At 43.1% G+C, this 15702-nt stretch overlaps 1 protein-coding gene across 2 annotated transcripts in view; it reads left to right on the top strand.

The window, feature by feature from the left end:
- Positions 1-15702, top strand: part of OTOA (otoancorin) — a 75381-nt gene that overhangs the window by 8525 nt on the left and 51154 nt on the right. For both annotated transcript variants that reach the window (XM_060648766.3, XM_078439737.2), the window contains exons 2-9: positions 375-469; positions 1052-1080; positions 1172-1202; positions 1319-1346; positions 3410-3497; positions 6818-6949; positions 9255-9490; positions 12559-12662. In XM_060648766.3, coding sequence (XP_060504749.2) covers positions 379-469; positions 1052-1080; positions 1172-1202; positions 1319-1346; positions 3410-3497; positions 6818-6949; positions 9255-9490; positions 12559-12662 — 739 coding nt within the window. In that variant the 5' untranslated portion in view covers positions 375-378. The remainder of the gene's footprint in view (positions 1-374; positions 470-1051; positions 1081-1171; positions 1203-1318; positions 1347-3409; positions 3498-6817; positions 6950-9254; positions 9491-12558; positions 12663-15702) is intronic.

Here is a 15702-nt window from a genome sequence, read left to right as displayed (position 1 = left end):
ACTGAGCCACCCAGGCACCCCTAAAATTAGTTAATTAATTAATATTATTACTATTATTTTAATTTTTTTTGAGAGTGGGGAGGGACGGAGAGAGAGGGGGATAGAGGATCCAAAGTGGGCTCTGAGTTGACAGCAGAGAGCCTGATGGGGGGCTTGAGCTCACGAACTGAACTCACAAACTTTGAGATCATGACCTGAGCTGAAGTCGCACACTCAACCTACTGAGCCACCCAGGCGGCCCCTGACTAAAATTTGTTAAAAAGAGCCTCAAGAGATTCTGGATCTATTTGTTTTTCCCTTTTGTCTCCTGAACATTCTTAATTATATTTAAAAAATACAAACCTGAATTACCTCTGTGCTTGCATTAACTACAGGAGGATGTCCCGGGAACCTAGGACATACATTCTTTTCCTGTTCCTTTTTCTGAGCCATGGAATGGCAAGTCATAGAGTTCCAGATTCCAGGCAGGGTAAGTCCTGAGGGAGGAACAATCTGTCATAGTTTCCACACATTTTAGGGAATGTAGTGGGGGTAGATCAGTGTAGGTACATGATACTGTGAAGTGTTTTGGGAAGTGTGCATATGTGTGTGTGTCCATCCACATATATATGTAGGATTTTCAGGTTTATTCTAAAAGGGTTTTTCTTTTTTTAAAGTTTATTTATATTTTATTTTGAGAGAGAGAGAGAGATAGAGAGCAAGCAGGGGAGGGTCAGGGAAAGAGGGAGACAGAATCCCAAGCAGGCTCTGCACTAATAGCTCAGAGCCTGATGCAGGGCTCGAACTCATGAACCATGAGATCATGACCTAAGCTGAAGTCAAGAGTCCGATGCTTAACTGACTGAGCCACCCAGGCTCCCCTAAAAGGGTTTATCAAACCAGAGTTTTCTCACACTGGGCATATATTGGCACAGGTAAAATTAAAATTCACTAAAATTTTCCTTCATGAGTGACTCTTTTTTGGGAGGGGGGCTCTTTTCCTAACCCATGTTTATATTTCTGAAGATTATACCATTCAGTTCTAGTTATACCTCCAATGGCTTTCTTACAGATTTGTATCCCCTGTTGCAAAAAATGGCGGTGAGTATCCCGTTTTCTTTGAATCAAACTCTCCTTTACTGGAACTGCCAACTTTGGGTGTTGTACTTGACATTATTTCTTTGCCTTTTAGGAAGAAATAATAGATGGAAGGTATCTGAATGGTAATGTCCCTACTCTGTCCCCACTTTGCTGCTTCTAAAAATTTCAGACAGAATGTGCCTGTGATCTCTCTGGAATGATTCTTTTAAAGTTGTCTTTTCATTTTATTCCCATGTAGCCTTACTGGATCTCATACAGTTTCAAAGGTAACCCACCCTAGAGGGGAGGGGAAGGGATGGAATAGATACTTCATAAAAATTCTTTTTTTTTTTTTTTTTTTTTTTTTTTTTAAATTTTTTTTTAACGTTTATTTATTTTTGAGACAGAGAGAGACAGAGCATGAACGGGGGAGGGTCAGAGAGAGGGAGACACAGAATCTGAAACAGGCTCCAGGCTCTGAGCTGTCAGCACAGAGCCCAACGCGGGGCTCGAACTCACGGACCGCGAGATCCTGACCTGAGCCGAAGTCGGCCGCCCAACCGACTGAGCCACCCAGGTGCCCCCATAAAAATTCTTAAATGGAAGTCTCTTAATTGTAAAAAGTAATACCTACATACTTATTACAAAAAACATAGCAACCAGTGCACAGGTGTTTGAAAGTAGATATGTTTGCTTCACAAACTTTTATTCCTCTCTGCTCTGGCACGAGTGCTAACCTTTATTGAGGGTTTACTATGTGGCAACAACATTGTTAGTGCTTTGTGCATAGAAACATGTCCAATCCTCACAAGCACCCCCAGGGAGGGTCCTGTTGTTTCTCATTGGACAGAGCAGTGAAAGGGAGGCACAGGAAGGGTGAATCAAGGTCACGTAGCTGGGCAGTGTGGTGGAGCTGAGTTGTACATCCAGCAGTGGGGCTCCAGGATACATTGCCCTGTCATGTTTTATACTGCATGTGGGCTGGTGTTAGATACTGAGGGTGTGGGACAGGGCACTAGAGAGTGTTGTGCAAAGACAAATATTAGCAGATAATTCTAATATGATGAGTACTGTGAAGGAGAAGAAATGGGGCTTGGGAGCCCATGACAGGAGCACTCAATTATGTTAAAGAGAAGGAGTGCCCATAAACACTCTTCTTCCTAATGTAGCTTTAACTTTAGTTGATAGTTTTGGATATATTCTTTCAGGCTAAAATCTATCTATCTATCTATCTATCTATCTATCTATCTATCTATCTTTGTATTCACTTATTCATTCATCTACTTATTTAATAACAAAAATTTACCACTTGTTTAAGGCAGAAGGATTTATCTGCTGCCCATGACTCCATTACAGCCGGAAGCTGAAGTCCAGCTCATTCCTTTTCTATGGTTGGGTGACACTCCATTGAATGGATGTACCATAACATTTCTAAATTTTTTTTAACGTTTATTTATTTTTGAGATAAAGAGACAGAGCATGAGTGAGAGAGGGGGAGAGGGAGAGGAAGAGAGAGAGAGAGAGACAGACAGACAGACAGACAGACACACAGAATTAGAAGGAGGCTCCGGGCTCTGAGCTGTTAGCACAGAGCCCGACATGGGGCTCAAACCCACGAGCGGTGAGATCATCACCCGAGCTGAAGTTGGACGCCCAACTGACTAAGCCACACAGGCGCCCCTGGACGTACCATAACATTTAACAAATGTTAAAACATTTATGTAACCTTTTACTTGTTGTTAGACATTTGAGTCATTTCCAATTTTTGGATGTTACGAACAAAATTATGCATTTTCTATGTGTTGGGTACTGTTTTAAGCACTTAAGATGTGTGAACAAGTAGAATCCTCACAATTTTTATCTATATTGCATAGAAAGGGAAACCGAGGCAAAGGAAAATTCAGTAAACTGCCTAGGACCACACAATTAAGTGACAGAGCCAGGATTCTAGTCCCAGTTTTGAGCTCACACTCTTAAATTCCAACCTCTCATGGTATACACTGTTTCTGTTCTTTAGGCTTTATATAGTAAGGACATCTTTCCAAGTGAGTTTGGAGTGTAGATAACACACGTGGAATGTTATGGGAATTAGAATATTGCACATAGCTCAGAAATTGATAATTGTCTTTGAGAGAATGGGATCCAGGAGGATTCTTAGAATTGGAAACTCCCCACCAGTGTGCCAGGTTAACAAATCTCCTACCTCCTTCAAACACAAAGTTCCTAGCATTCCTGGCCCATTCCCCACATCCTCTCTTAACTCTGGTCCCCTGGCCTCTTGGCAAGTAGGGAAACTGCTCATCAGGGGAACCTATCATTGTGACCTTCTCCTGCCTGTCTTCAAATGAAGCTCCCATGGGTGGACGGCGGACCTGTCCCACAGAGTCCTGGCGTATCTGAATTCACGGAATGTTGCCTTCACCATCCCCAGCCTGCAGGTGCGTACCTGAGACTCATCCCTATCATATATTCACCTCTGTAAACTCAAGGGCCTGGTAAGATGGAGAAGTGGGCTAGGTATGGAGATAGTCTTCACTTCTGCAAAGAAACATGTTCTGTCCAGTTGTTTGGAAACTTTTGTGTTTTTCCACCCTTCCACCTTTGATGGAGACTTGACGTATTAGGGTGTAGGGCAGACCTACTGTAACAAAGAGATCCCAGGTTCTAGCAGCGTGAACAGTTTTGTTTGTTTCTTTTTTTTATTTAATTTTTTAAAAGTAATCTCAGCACTCTGGTAGCGCAATCAGTTAGCACGCGGTACTTATAAAAGTAATCTCTACGTGCAACACAGGACTTGAACTCATGACCCTGAACTCAGGAGTTGCATGCTCTACGGAGCCAGTCAGGCACCCCCAATTTAGTTTCTTTCTATCTCATGTTATAATTCAGAGCTAGGTGGGAGATCCAGAGAGGAGAGGAAGCTCTATTTCAGAAGACCATCCAGGGGCCCAGGTTCCTTTTGTCTTGTTGCTTTGTTATCCTCTAGGGAGTTGTTGCCCACATGACTGAAACATCACATCCATTCTCCGACCTAGGAGGTGGGGTGGTGGGAAAGAGGAAGTGAAGGGCAAGCATCTTCTCTTTCAAGGACATGAGCTGCAAGTTGCACACTTTGTGCTGCTCACATTCTGTAGGGCTCACAGTCCACGGTCATGTGTTACTGCAGAGAAGTAAGAAGAGAGGCCTTTCTGAGAAGCCATGTAGTCAGCTAAAACTTGTGGGATTCTGTTGCTAAATGGAATTACAGGAGACTGGATCTTTGGGCATAATTATCAGTCTCTTGATCGTGGGTCCAAGAAATATTTTTCTTCCCTTTTAACTCTATTGTAAGAGAAACAGAAGCACAGGTATGTTAATAGATGGTAATGATATTTGTAGAGCAGTAGGGCATGGTGGGGACTGTGGCAAACTGGACAGCATACCTCATCAGCATGAGCATCAGCCCAGTGTGGTATGTCATATCTTTGCCATTATACTGTGAATAGCACAGAAAATTGAGAAAATATTCTTTTGGTATTCAAAAACTATTTGATTTAGGAAAGAAGTTTGGTCATTGATGAATGAAGTCCTGATGTCTTTATTGTTTCACTTTTTATTTATTTAATTTTTTTAATGTTTATTTTTGAGAGAGAGACAGAGCACTAGTGGGGGAGGGGCAGAGAGAGAGGGAGACACAGAATCAGAAGCAGGCTCCAGGCTCTAAGCTGTCAGCACAGAGCCCGATGCGGGACTCAGACTCACGAACCGTGAGATCATGACCTGAGCTGAAGTCAGATGCTTACCCAACTGAGCCACCCAGGTACACCTTATTTACTTTATAATGAAATGAAAATATCAACCAACATTCACAATGAGAACTACATTCAGAGAGCTGGTTGCTAACTAGTTACCAGGACACCCATTAGCTGGAGGTGGCTGTTGACTTCATGGCATTTGTTTTATTCTGTTCATCAGTCTGTGGCAACCTGAAGGGAATTAATGCCTGCCCCTTTTCTGGCTAGTAGTAAGTTTTCTCATGAGGGGTGTGTGTGTGTGTGTGTGTGTGTGTGTGTGTGTGTATACACATGTATATATAGTTATATATACATACAGTTACATATATACATATACAGTTATATATACATATATATATATGTACAGTTTATTTATTTTGAGAGAGTGTGCACACACATGCAGGAGAGGGGCAGAGAGAGAGCAAGAAAGAGAATCCTAAGTAGGCTCCACACTGCCTGCGCAGAGCCCTATTCAGGGCTTGAACACAAGAACCGTGAGATCATGACCTGAGCCGAAATCAAGAGTTTGGATGCTCAACCAACTGAGCCACCCAGATGCCCCAAGATGTGTATATTTTAACCTGACCAGTAGATATATTCTCTCTCTTGCTATGTATAAATTTATTTATTCATTCAACATCTACTTATCTAGCCTCTATTCTCTTCCAGGCATAGTTGTAGACATTGGAGACGCAGGAGAACAAGGCAGTCACATTACTATCGACATGGGCCTTTCATTCTGGAGGGACAGTCATAGAGTAAATAATTATTCAACTCATTCAGGATAGGGAATAATGGGTGGCACAAATTGACCACTTACTGTGTGCTAGCCAATATTGAAAATGCTTTACACACACTAATTTAATCCTCATAACAAACCTACATAGTAAGTCTCTATTGTCTCTGTTTTTCAGCTGACAAAATTGAGGTCCCAAAGTACTGTTGCTCATTTAGCAAATAAAAATACAGTGTTCCTGGGGTGCCTGGCTGGCTCAGTTGGTGGCACATGCAACTCTTGAGTTTGGGGTTGTGAGTACAATTCCCATGTTGGGTGTAGAGATTACTTTTAAAAAATACAGTATTCCCTATTAAATTTGATTTGCAGATGAACAATGATTTTTTTTTTTTTTTTTTTTAGTATATGTCTGTCCCATGCAATATTTGGGACATACTTGGGCTCAAAAATTATTCACTATTTAACTCCAATTCAAATTTAACTGGGCATTCTGTATTTTATCTACCAATGCTAGGTAAGTAACTTGTCCAAGGCCACACAGCTGGTTGGTGGCAAAGTGGGGATGTGCACATGGGTTGTCTGGTTTTAGAGTCCACCTTTTGCCAATGACATCACAGTATGCTGCCCTTGTAGAGCACCTTTGTTTAAGGGAGATTTAGAAAATAATTCCCCAGACAGCAGAGTAATCTCTTTTAGGAAAGGCTGCAGACCTCTGCTTCTCACTTGAGAAAGGATACCAAGGGGGAGTTTGTACATGCTGCCTGAATTTTGCTTTTTCTCTGATAGCTTGCAGCGTGGGAGAGGGTTTGAGCGGTGCCAGTCTGGGGGTGGTAAACTTCCTGGACAGAGGCCAGCGGCTCTGGACTTGAAACCTCAAGCACCTATAGGAACCAGGCAGGGCATGGGGAGATCGGCTGGCTGGGTGGGTGGTGAGCAGGAGTGTAATTACAGGGAGCAGCTGGCTCTTGGCTTGCTGATTATCACCAGGAAGAGGATGCATGCCTAGCGTTGCCAAATCTTTGTGTTTTCCAAGAGAAGTTGGGAGTCTGGATTTTTGTGGGGAATCCCTGGACTTCAAAATGTTGGCAGCTAATGAAAAATTTTGGAGCCAGCCAATCCAAACATGGCTGCAAGCTGCCAGCTTGTGGTCTCTGCAGGGAAGTAGGTGGCCTGGCTGGGCTGCTGGCCGTGGTGCTGACCAGGTGCTCCTGTCCCATCCTCACTGTATCTCTCAACACTCCCTATCAAGGCAGCCATGGAAAACCACCTGGAGCAGCGTCTGTACCAGCCCCAGAAGCTGCTGGAGGACCTGAAGGAAACAGATGCTCAGCAGTTCCACACCGCCATGAAATGCCTCTTGGAAGACAAGAAGGACCGCCTGGTGAGGCATTCTGGGCACCCCGGGAGTAGGGGAAGTCCAGGGCCAGTTGACATTTGTTGAGTTGAATCCAACTGAGCCTCACTCAGACCTTGGCCCTTCTTTATGTCTTCCTTCCACCTTCTCCCTTCGCAACCCCTCCAGGAGCTTGGAGACCTTGGTTTTCTCACTTCCTTTCTCCAAAGTTCAAGTGAAGAGCCTTATAGCTTGTACTTTTATAGGTACTAAGAAATGAGTGGTACTGAGGAGCTTCAATTTATTTGGCCTGATAAACACCCATGAATAATTACTCTGCATCAGTGGACACTGGGTTCAGAGACGAAGGACTACCCCTGCCCTGAAGGAATTCACAGTCTGGGAGAGGGGGCAGGAGACAAAAAACAGAAATAGACACATTTCCAAAAAAACAAAGTTGGTGATCTAAGAGCATCACAAAGTAAGGCCTATGAGACCCAGGAAATCTTGGGACACAGGTGAGGTTTTGAGTTTTCCTTATCAGACCATTTAGTGCACAACAGTGTTTCCCAAAAGGAGTTGACCCATGTAAACATTTTAATAGTCACATTTTATTTTATAGTGTCTGTTATTAAAATAGAATGGATGCATCATTCTATTGAGTGAGTTTGGGAGAGATGTGATGTTTCCTTTTTTGAAATGCATTTAAGTTTAAAAAAAAGAGTCCGTTTAAAAAAATCCTATGAGGTAAATAATAGTAAAGGCAGCACAAAGATGGCAAAAATGAGGATGGTGGTCTATGAAAATGATACATATTTTTAATATTTATTTGTTTACTTATTTTTTTTAAGTTTATTTATTTTGAAAGAGAGAGAGCGTGTGTGCTGGCGGGGAGGGGGGCTGGGGTGGGGTGGGGTGCAGAGAGAGAGAGAGAGAGAATCCCAAGCAGACTCTGCACTGTCAGTGTGGAGCCTGACACAGGGCTTGAGCTCACAAACCAGGAGATCATGACCTGAGTCGAAATCAAGAGTCAGCTGCTTAACCAACTGAGCCACCCAGGTGCCCCCTAAGCTGCACTCTTACTCACTGTACTGTTTTAGCCCCAGACAGTAAATTACCAAAGTTAAAGAAACATTTGGTCATGGTTAGAAGTATGGCCTTGAATGCAGATACACCTGTTACAGAACCTAGCTCTGTGTAATTTGGGCAGGTTGCTTTTTCTATCTTTTATTTTCATCCTCTGCAATATTGGGATAATAATAGCATGTAACATTTGTTGAGTGTTCACTAGGTGCCAGCCAGTCTACACTCATTATCCTCTTTAATTCTTATGCAAACCTAAGAGATAGGCACTGGTTTTATCTCCATTTTACAGAGAGGGAAACTGAGACTTTAAAAAGGTAAGTGACTTGCTTGGGGACACACAGATAATAAGGGGACGACCTGGGATTTGAACCTAGGAATGTCTGGCCTTCGGATCTATGGGGCTTAACCTGTAGGACTGTCATGAGAATTACATGAAAAGAGACATGTTTGCTTCATGCCTGGTATGGTGCCTAGTATGTGGTCATTGCTCAATAAATGGTGGTTATTATGTTTGCAGGGTGTGCTGGCTGAAAGACTGAGTGCCAATCAAATTGGGACCAAGCTCTGTCAGCATTCCTGGGTTCTGTGGTTCAGAAGAGCCATTCATCCATCCATCCATCCATCCATCCATCCATCCCAATATGCTTTCTCAATGTCTTCTGGGTACCAGGCATTCCACTAGGCACATGGCTTGGGCCTCGAGGACTTTCCTGGCTCAATCCCAGCTGCACACTGCAGTCAGGTGCCTGGGCTCCACCACAGACCAGTTAAATCACTCTGTATGGTGGTGCCGGGATCACTCCCCCAGTGATTCTCATGTGCAGCCAGGGTTGAGAACCATTGTTGTGGAGGAAAGATAGGCCCATAAGCATCTTTAATGCATCATAGAGTTGGGCTCAAGGTGATTTGACCAAAGTAGAAGGGCATTCAGGAAGACTTCACCAAGAAGGTGGTGACAATTGAGCTTACCCTTGAGGGATGAGCTGGATTTCGCTAGGGGAAGGAGGTGGGGAGAGAATTCCAGCTCGAGCAATTGCCTGAGGTGTGAGTCACATGGTATATCTGGAAAGTGAGAAGTTGCCTAGTGTGGGTGAAGCAAGTGAAGGCTTCAACTTTGTTCTGTAGGAGAAGTTCTAGAAGGTTTGACATAGCAGCGTGGTGTTAAACAGTGGTCTTGAAGTTCCCCACTGTTAAGTGTGGTCCCTCTCAGGGCTTCCAAATCCAGAGGCTGCTCTCAAGACAACCCTAGCTTCTTTCTTTACTTTAGGAGCTGGAGGATGTCGTTATTGACTTGGGAGAGATTCGGAAACAAGCCTTGCAGAGCCCTGGCGTGAACCGCAGCCTATTTCTCATCACACTGGAGAGGTGTTTCCAGGTGCTGAACTCCCTGGAGTGTGTGGAGATCCTGGGCAGGGTACTGAAGGGCTCCTCAGGCAGCTTTCTCCAGCCAGACATCCCAGGGAAGCTCCCCCGGCACCTGCAAGAGGATGCTTTCAAGAACCTGTGAGTGCTTCTCCCAGCCCTTGAACCCCACTTCCCATTCCTCAGAGGTGATGCATGGCAGAGGGGAGAAGGCAGGGGGAACGGGTTAACATCTGTGGAGTTTAGAGATGGATGATTAAAACAGTGCCTCCCAAATGTTAGTCATTCTGGTACCATCCTCACAACTTTTGCCCTATGTGTACACCACTTGTACTATTTTTTTTTGCTTATTTGTTTTTGAGAGAGAGAGAGATGGGGAGAGAAAGAGAAAATGGGGGAGAGGCAGAGAGAGAGAGGGACAGAGGATCCAAAGCAGGCTCTGTGCTGACCTCAGAGAGCCTGATGCGGGGCTTGAGCTCACAAACCATGAGATCATGACCTGGGCCCAAGTTGGATGCTCAACTGACTGAGCCACCCAGGCACCCCCTCCACCCACTGGCACTGTTCTTCATGTTTTTTCTTTATAGTGACTCATTCTTTTTAATTAACATTTATTTAAAAAGTAACTTTGATATCATTACTATAAGATCAAGTCTTATTTGGACCAAATGGGACTGCTGCATATGACAACAAGGAAGTCGTTGTTGACCGGGGCCACGAGGAGATGTGTGGTGGGGAGGGGACCAGGCTATAGTGGTTAAAGGTGATGAAGACACTTCACACCCAGCAGAGTGTCTATAATGAAAATGTCAGATAAATAATTTGCAAATGATATATCTGAGAAAAGGTTAGTATCCAAAATATATAAAAAACTTATAAAACTCAATACCCCCAAACCAAAAGATTCAATTAAAAATGGGCAGAAGAGGGGCTCCTGGGTGGCTCAGTTGGTTAAGCGTCCAACTCTTGGTTTCGGCTCGGGTCATGATCTTAAGGTTTCATGGGTTCAAGCCCCCTGTCAGGCGCTTCGCTGGTGGCATGGAGCTTGCTTGGGATTCTCTCTCTCTCCCTCTCTCTCTCTGCCCCTCCCCGACTTGTGCTGTCTCAGTCTCTCTCAAATAAACTTAAAAGAAATAGAAGACATGAATAGACATTTTTTCAAAGAAGACATACAGATGGCCAAAATACTGACACATGAAAACATGCTCGACATCACTTATCATCAGGGAAATACAAATCAAAACCATAATGAGCTATCACCTCACACCTGTCAGAGTAGCTGAAATCGACAACACACGAAACACTAAGTGTTGGTGAGGATGCAGAGAAGGAGGAACCCTCTTGCACTGTTGGTGGGAATACAAACTGATATAGCCAGTCTGGAAAATGGTATGGAGGTTCTTCAAAAAGTTAAAACTAGAACTACCCTATGATCCAACAATTGCACTGCTAAGTATTTACCCAAAGAATACAAAAATACTAATTCAAAGGGATATGTGCACCTGATGTTTATATTTATAGCAGCATTATCTATAATAGGCAAATTATGGAAACAGCCGGTGTCCATCAATTGATGAATGAATAAAGAAAATGTGTGGTATATGTATATCTCTCTCTCTATCTATCTGTCTATCTATAATAGAATATTACTCAGCCATAAAAAAGAATGAAATCTTGCCATTTTCTTTTTTTAAGTATATTTATCTATTTTGAGAGAGAGAGAGAGAATCCAAAGCAGGGCTTGATCTCATGATCTGTGAGATTGTTACCTGAGCCAAAATCAAGAGTCAGATGCTCAACTGACTGAGCCACCAAGGTGCCCTGAAATCTTACCATTTTCAGTGGTGTGGATGGAGCTAGAGAGTATTATGCTGAGTGAAATAAGTTAGTCAAATAAGGCAAATACCATATGATTTCACTCATGTGGAATTTAAGAAATAAAACAAATGAGCGAAGGGAAAAAAAAGAAAGAGAGGCAAACCAAGAAACAGACTCTTAAATATAGAGAACACACATAGTTACCAGAGGGCAGGTGAGTGGGTACGGGTTAAATAGATGATAGGAATTAAGGAGAGCACTTGTGATGAGCACTAGGTGTTGTATGGAAGTGTTGAATCACTATATTGTAACCTTGAAACTAATATTACACTGTATGTTAGCTAACTGGAATTTAAATACCCGCCCCCACCTCTGCCGAATGTCAGATACTAACCAGCGTTGGTGAGGATGTGGAGAAATCAGCACCCTCATACACTGTTGGTCAGAGCATGAAATTGTGTAGCCTCTTTGGACAACAGTCTGGCAGTTCCTAGAAAGGCCAATCACAGAGTTGCCATGTAACCCAGCAATTCCACTCCTGGGTTATCTACCCAAGAGAGATGAAAATGTCTGTCCATACAAAAACTAGTACATGAATGCTTACAATAGCATTATTCATAATAGACAAAAGATGGACACAACTCAGAGGTCCGTCAACTGATGAAGAGATAAACAAAATGGGGTGGGATACGGGCAATGGAATAGTATTTGGCAGTAAAAAGAACGGAGTGTCAACACATGATCCAACACGCACGGACCTTGGAAACATCACACAAAGTGAAAGAAGCCAGACACAAAGATAGCGTATTACATGCTTCCACGTGTCTGAAATGCCCACAACAGGCAAACTTTGGAGACAGAAAGTAAATTGTGGTTTCTAGGATTTGAGGTGACTGACTAATGGTTGGGAGGTGATAGCCTAAGGATATAGGGTTTCTTTTTGAGATGCTTAAAATGTTCCAAAATTGACCGTGGTGACAGTTGCGCAGTTTGGGAACAACGCCATTGAACTTTACATTTTCAGTCGGTGAATTGTATGGTGTATGAAGTGTATCTCCATAAAACTGTTAGAAAAGAAGAAGAAGAGGAGGAGGAGGAGGAGGGGGAAGAAGAAGGGGAAGAAGAAGTAGCAATAACAGGAGCAGTAACAGTGTTATCAGTATAGTAGTCGTAGAGTAGTGACCAAGAGTTGAGGAAGTGGAGAGCCCTCTTTGGAAGGAAGGCGTTTAGTTGTGAAGGAGAAAGAGAAATGCAAAAATAGCCGAACACAGCAAGGGAATGAGAAGGCTTGTTAACACAAGACAGACAGTTTTGGGGACACTTGCTCCTTTGACCCATCTCAAGGCCTCCACATGTTTGTTCCTTAGCTGACGTCCACATTTGTCATTTAGATCTGCGGTGTTCAGAGATCTCTACGACCAAACCTCGGCTCATTCCCAGAGAGCTCTCTACACCTGGATGACTGGGATTTTGCAGACATCCTCCAATGCTACTGGTGAGCCCGGGCTTTGAGGTGGGATCACTTGTCAGGGGGAGCCCATCCTCAAAAGTGGTGCTTCCTCTCTGAAGATAGATTGATTTCATTGTCATGTATGATTTTTCCTCACCCTTCCCAGCTTCCAAAAAGGGTTTGATGCGACTTTTGGAATAAAACACATACCCCATTTCATCAATTCACTTTTCACATGCTGAAGGGGTGTCCTGGTTTGCAGGTGGAACAGAAATAATGACCATATCTTAGCTTCGAAGAGAATCTTTACAGTAGAGTCACGAGTTCAAAATCTGTATCATAAATCTGTATTAAAGTGGGACATGATAAATTTTTAAAAGGAAATCTAAGCAATAAAGCACAGAAATTTAGTGCCGAGTTTCCTGGGAACCAAAGCAGAAATAGGTCAAGATTCATTTATTTTACAGATGTGTATTAGAGGAGTCAAATTCGTGGAGATGGAACGTGGAATGGTGGTTGCCAGGGGCTGGGGTGGGAGGGAGGAATAAGGAGTCGTTGTTTCATGGGGACAGAGTTTCGGTTTTGTGAAATGAAAAAATTCTGGAAATAGGTGGTGTCGATGGCTGCCAGCAAAGTGAATGCACTTAATGCCACTGAACCATACACTTAAAAATGGTGAAGTTAGTAAATTTTAGGTTATGTTTATTTTACTACAATTGAAAAAAAAAAAGACAAAAAGGATGGTTATATAGGTTAGTAATGCAGACAGAAACTCATGGCTTCAATTTGCTGAGTATTTTTAAAAAATTTTTTTAATGTTTATTTATTTTTGACAGAGAGAGAGAGACAGAGCATGAGTGGGGGAGGGGCAGAGAGAGAGGGAGACACAGAATCTGAAGCAGGCTCCAGGCTCCGAGCTGTCAGCACAGAGCCCGACGCGGGGCTGGAACTCACGGACTGTGAGATCATGACCTGAGCCGAAGTCGGACGTTCAACCTACTGAGCCACCCAGGTGCCCCTCTCAAAATAAATTTTTAACAAACTTTTAAAAATATTCACCAAATTGGGGCACCTGGGTGGCTCAGTCGGTTGAGCGTCCGACTTCGGCTCAGGTCATGATCTCACAGTCGGTGAGTTCGAGCCCCGCGTCGGGCTCTGTGCTGACAGCTCGGAGCCTGGAGCCTGCTTCAGATTCTGTGTCTCCATCTCTCTCTGAACCTCCTCCGTTCATGCTCTCTCTCTCTGTCTCAAAAATCAATAAAGGTTAAAAAAAATGTTTTTTTAATTTATTTTGAGAGAGAGAGAGAGAGAGATGAGTTGCATAGGGACAGAGAGAGAGGAGAGAGCAAGAATCCCAGTGTAGAGCCCAACGTGGGGCTCCATCCCATGAACTGTGAGATCATGACCTAAGCTGAAACTAAGAGTTGGAGGCTTAACCAACTGAGCCACGCAGGTGCCCAATTTAACGGAAGTAATGTAAACAAAATAAACTTTTTAAACACTTACCAAATTGTATTATGTATCAGCCACTGGAGATACAAGAGGAAAATAAGACAAAGTCTCTGCTCTCATAGAGCTCTTGTTTTATTGGGGGAGAATAGGTGGAGAAAAGTTTTAAACCAGCAAATTAAAAAGAGAGAGAGAAAGAGAGGAGAGAGAGAGAGAGAGAGAGAACTCAAGTACCAGTAGCTGCTATGAAGAAAATAAAATGGATAAATGCTATAGAGAGGCTGAGTGTTTTCGACCAGAACAGGGCTTGGCAAACGTTTTCTTTAAAGGGTCAGAGTAAATATTTTAGGGTTTGTGGGCCTGTAGTCTGGCTGAATTATTCAACTCGGATGTTCTGGTGCTAAAGCAAACATTGACAACAGATGAGCAGGAGTGGCTGTGTCCCAGCAAAGCCTTATTTATGGACACTGAAATTGGAATTTCAAAATTGTCACGTGTCACAAAATATTCTTCTTCTTTTGATTTTACTTCCAACTGTTTTAAAGTGTAAAAACCAAGCTTGCAGCCTTTATAAGAGCAAGTGATGGGCCAGATTTGACCTGTGGGCTGTAGTTTGCCAGCCTCTGAACTACGAAATCAGAGTTGACATCTGAGTTGAGACCAAAATGAGACATGGAATCAGTCAGGTGAGGCACTGGAGGAAGGGCATGGCAGGCAGGGGAACCAGCAAATACAGAGGCCCTGAGCCAGGAATGAGCTTTGCGATTTGGAGAAACGTAAAGGAAGCCTGTGGGGTTGGAGTGTGCTGAGGGCCAATCAATCCTTTTCCTGGAATTAAGCTCTGAGATTGTATATAAGGAGCATTCAACAACAGAATAATCAATGTCTTCAGTGCGTAGCAGAATTCCCTCTGCCTGATGCATAATTACGGCCTCTAAATCTCACACTGTGTAACCCTAAGACAGCCACTCAACTCTAGACTTCCAGAATCCTTATTGCCAAAATTTAATTAGAGACAGACTTTCTTCTAAAATTCCTCGACGTTATGTTTCATTATTATACTAAAGTGAATTAAAACAAATTCTGTTTAGACTTTAAGCTTTTTATTTTTCATGAAGTTCCTTGAGGTACCTGGAAATACTTTGAGTGTTAAAAATACTCAAAGTATTTGAGGGGGCACCTGGGTGGCTCAGTCGGTTAAGTGTCTGACTCTTGGTTTTGGCTCAGGTCATGGTCTCATGGTGCATGAGTTCGGGCCCTACATCAGGCTCTGTGCTGACAGTGCAGAGCCTGCTTGGGATTCTCTCTCTCTACCCGTCCCCTGCTAGCTTTCTCTCTCTCTCAAAATAAATAAATAAACGTAAAAAAAAAAAAAAAAGTCTGCCTCTAAAAAAAGAAAATCCAATCTTGGAGATCCTTGGACTTCAGAAATACAGTTTATGCTTTATAATTAATTTAAAATTAACAACTCACCTTGGTTCTGGATGAATTTAGTGGTTCCCCCCTCTCCCAAACTCTCTAGTCTTCTGGGACCACCCTTCTAATAACCAATTCAGATGTCCAGAGTCTTTATCTCATCTAGGGAATCCTGGGGTGTTTACCTGTGCTCACCCCAACAGCTCTGATTCCTGGGTTG

Source organism: Panthera onca, chromosome E3, assembly GCF_046562875.1.
Source record: "Panthera onca isolate mPanOnc1 chromosome E3, mPanOnc1 haplotype 2, whole genome shotgun sequence".
Classification (NCBI taxonomy): domain Eukaryota; kingdom Metazoa; phylum Chordata; class Mammalia; order Carnivora; family Felidae; genus Panthera; species Panthera onca.
Note: the sequence above shows the minus strand (reverse complement) of the source record. Positions and strands in the feature narration are given on the sequence as shown.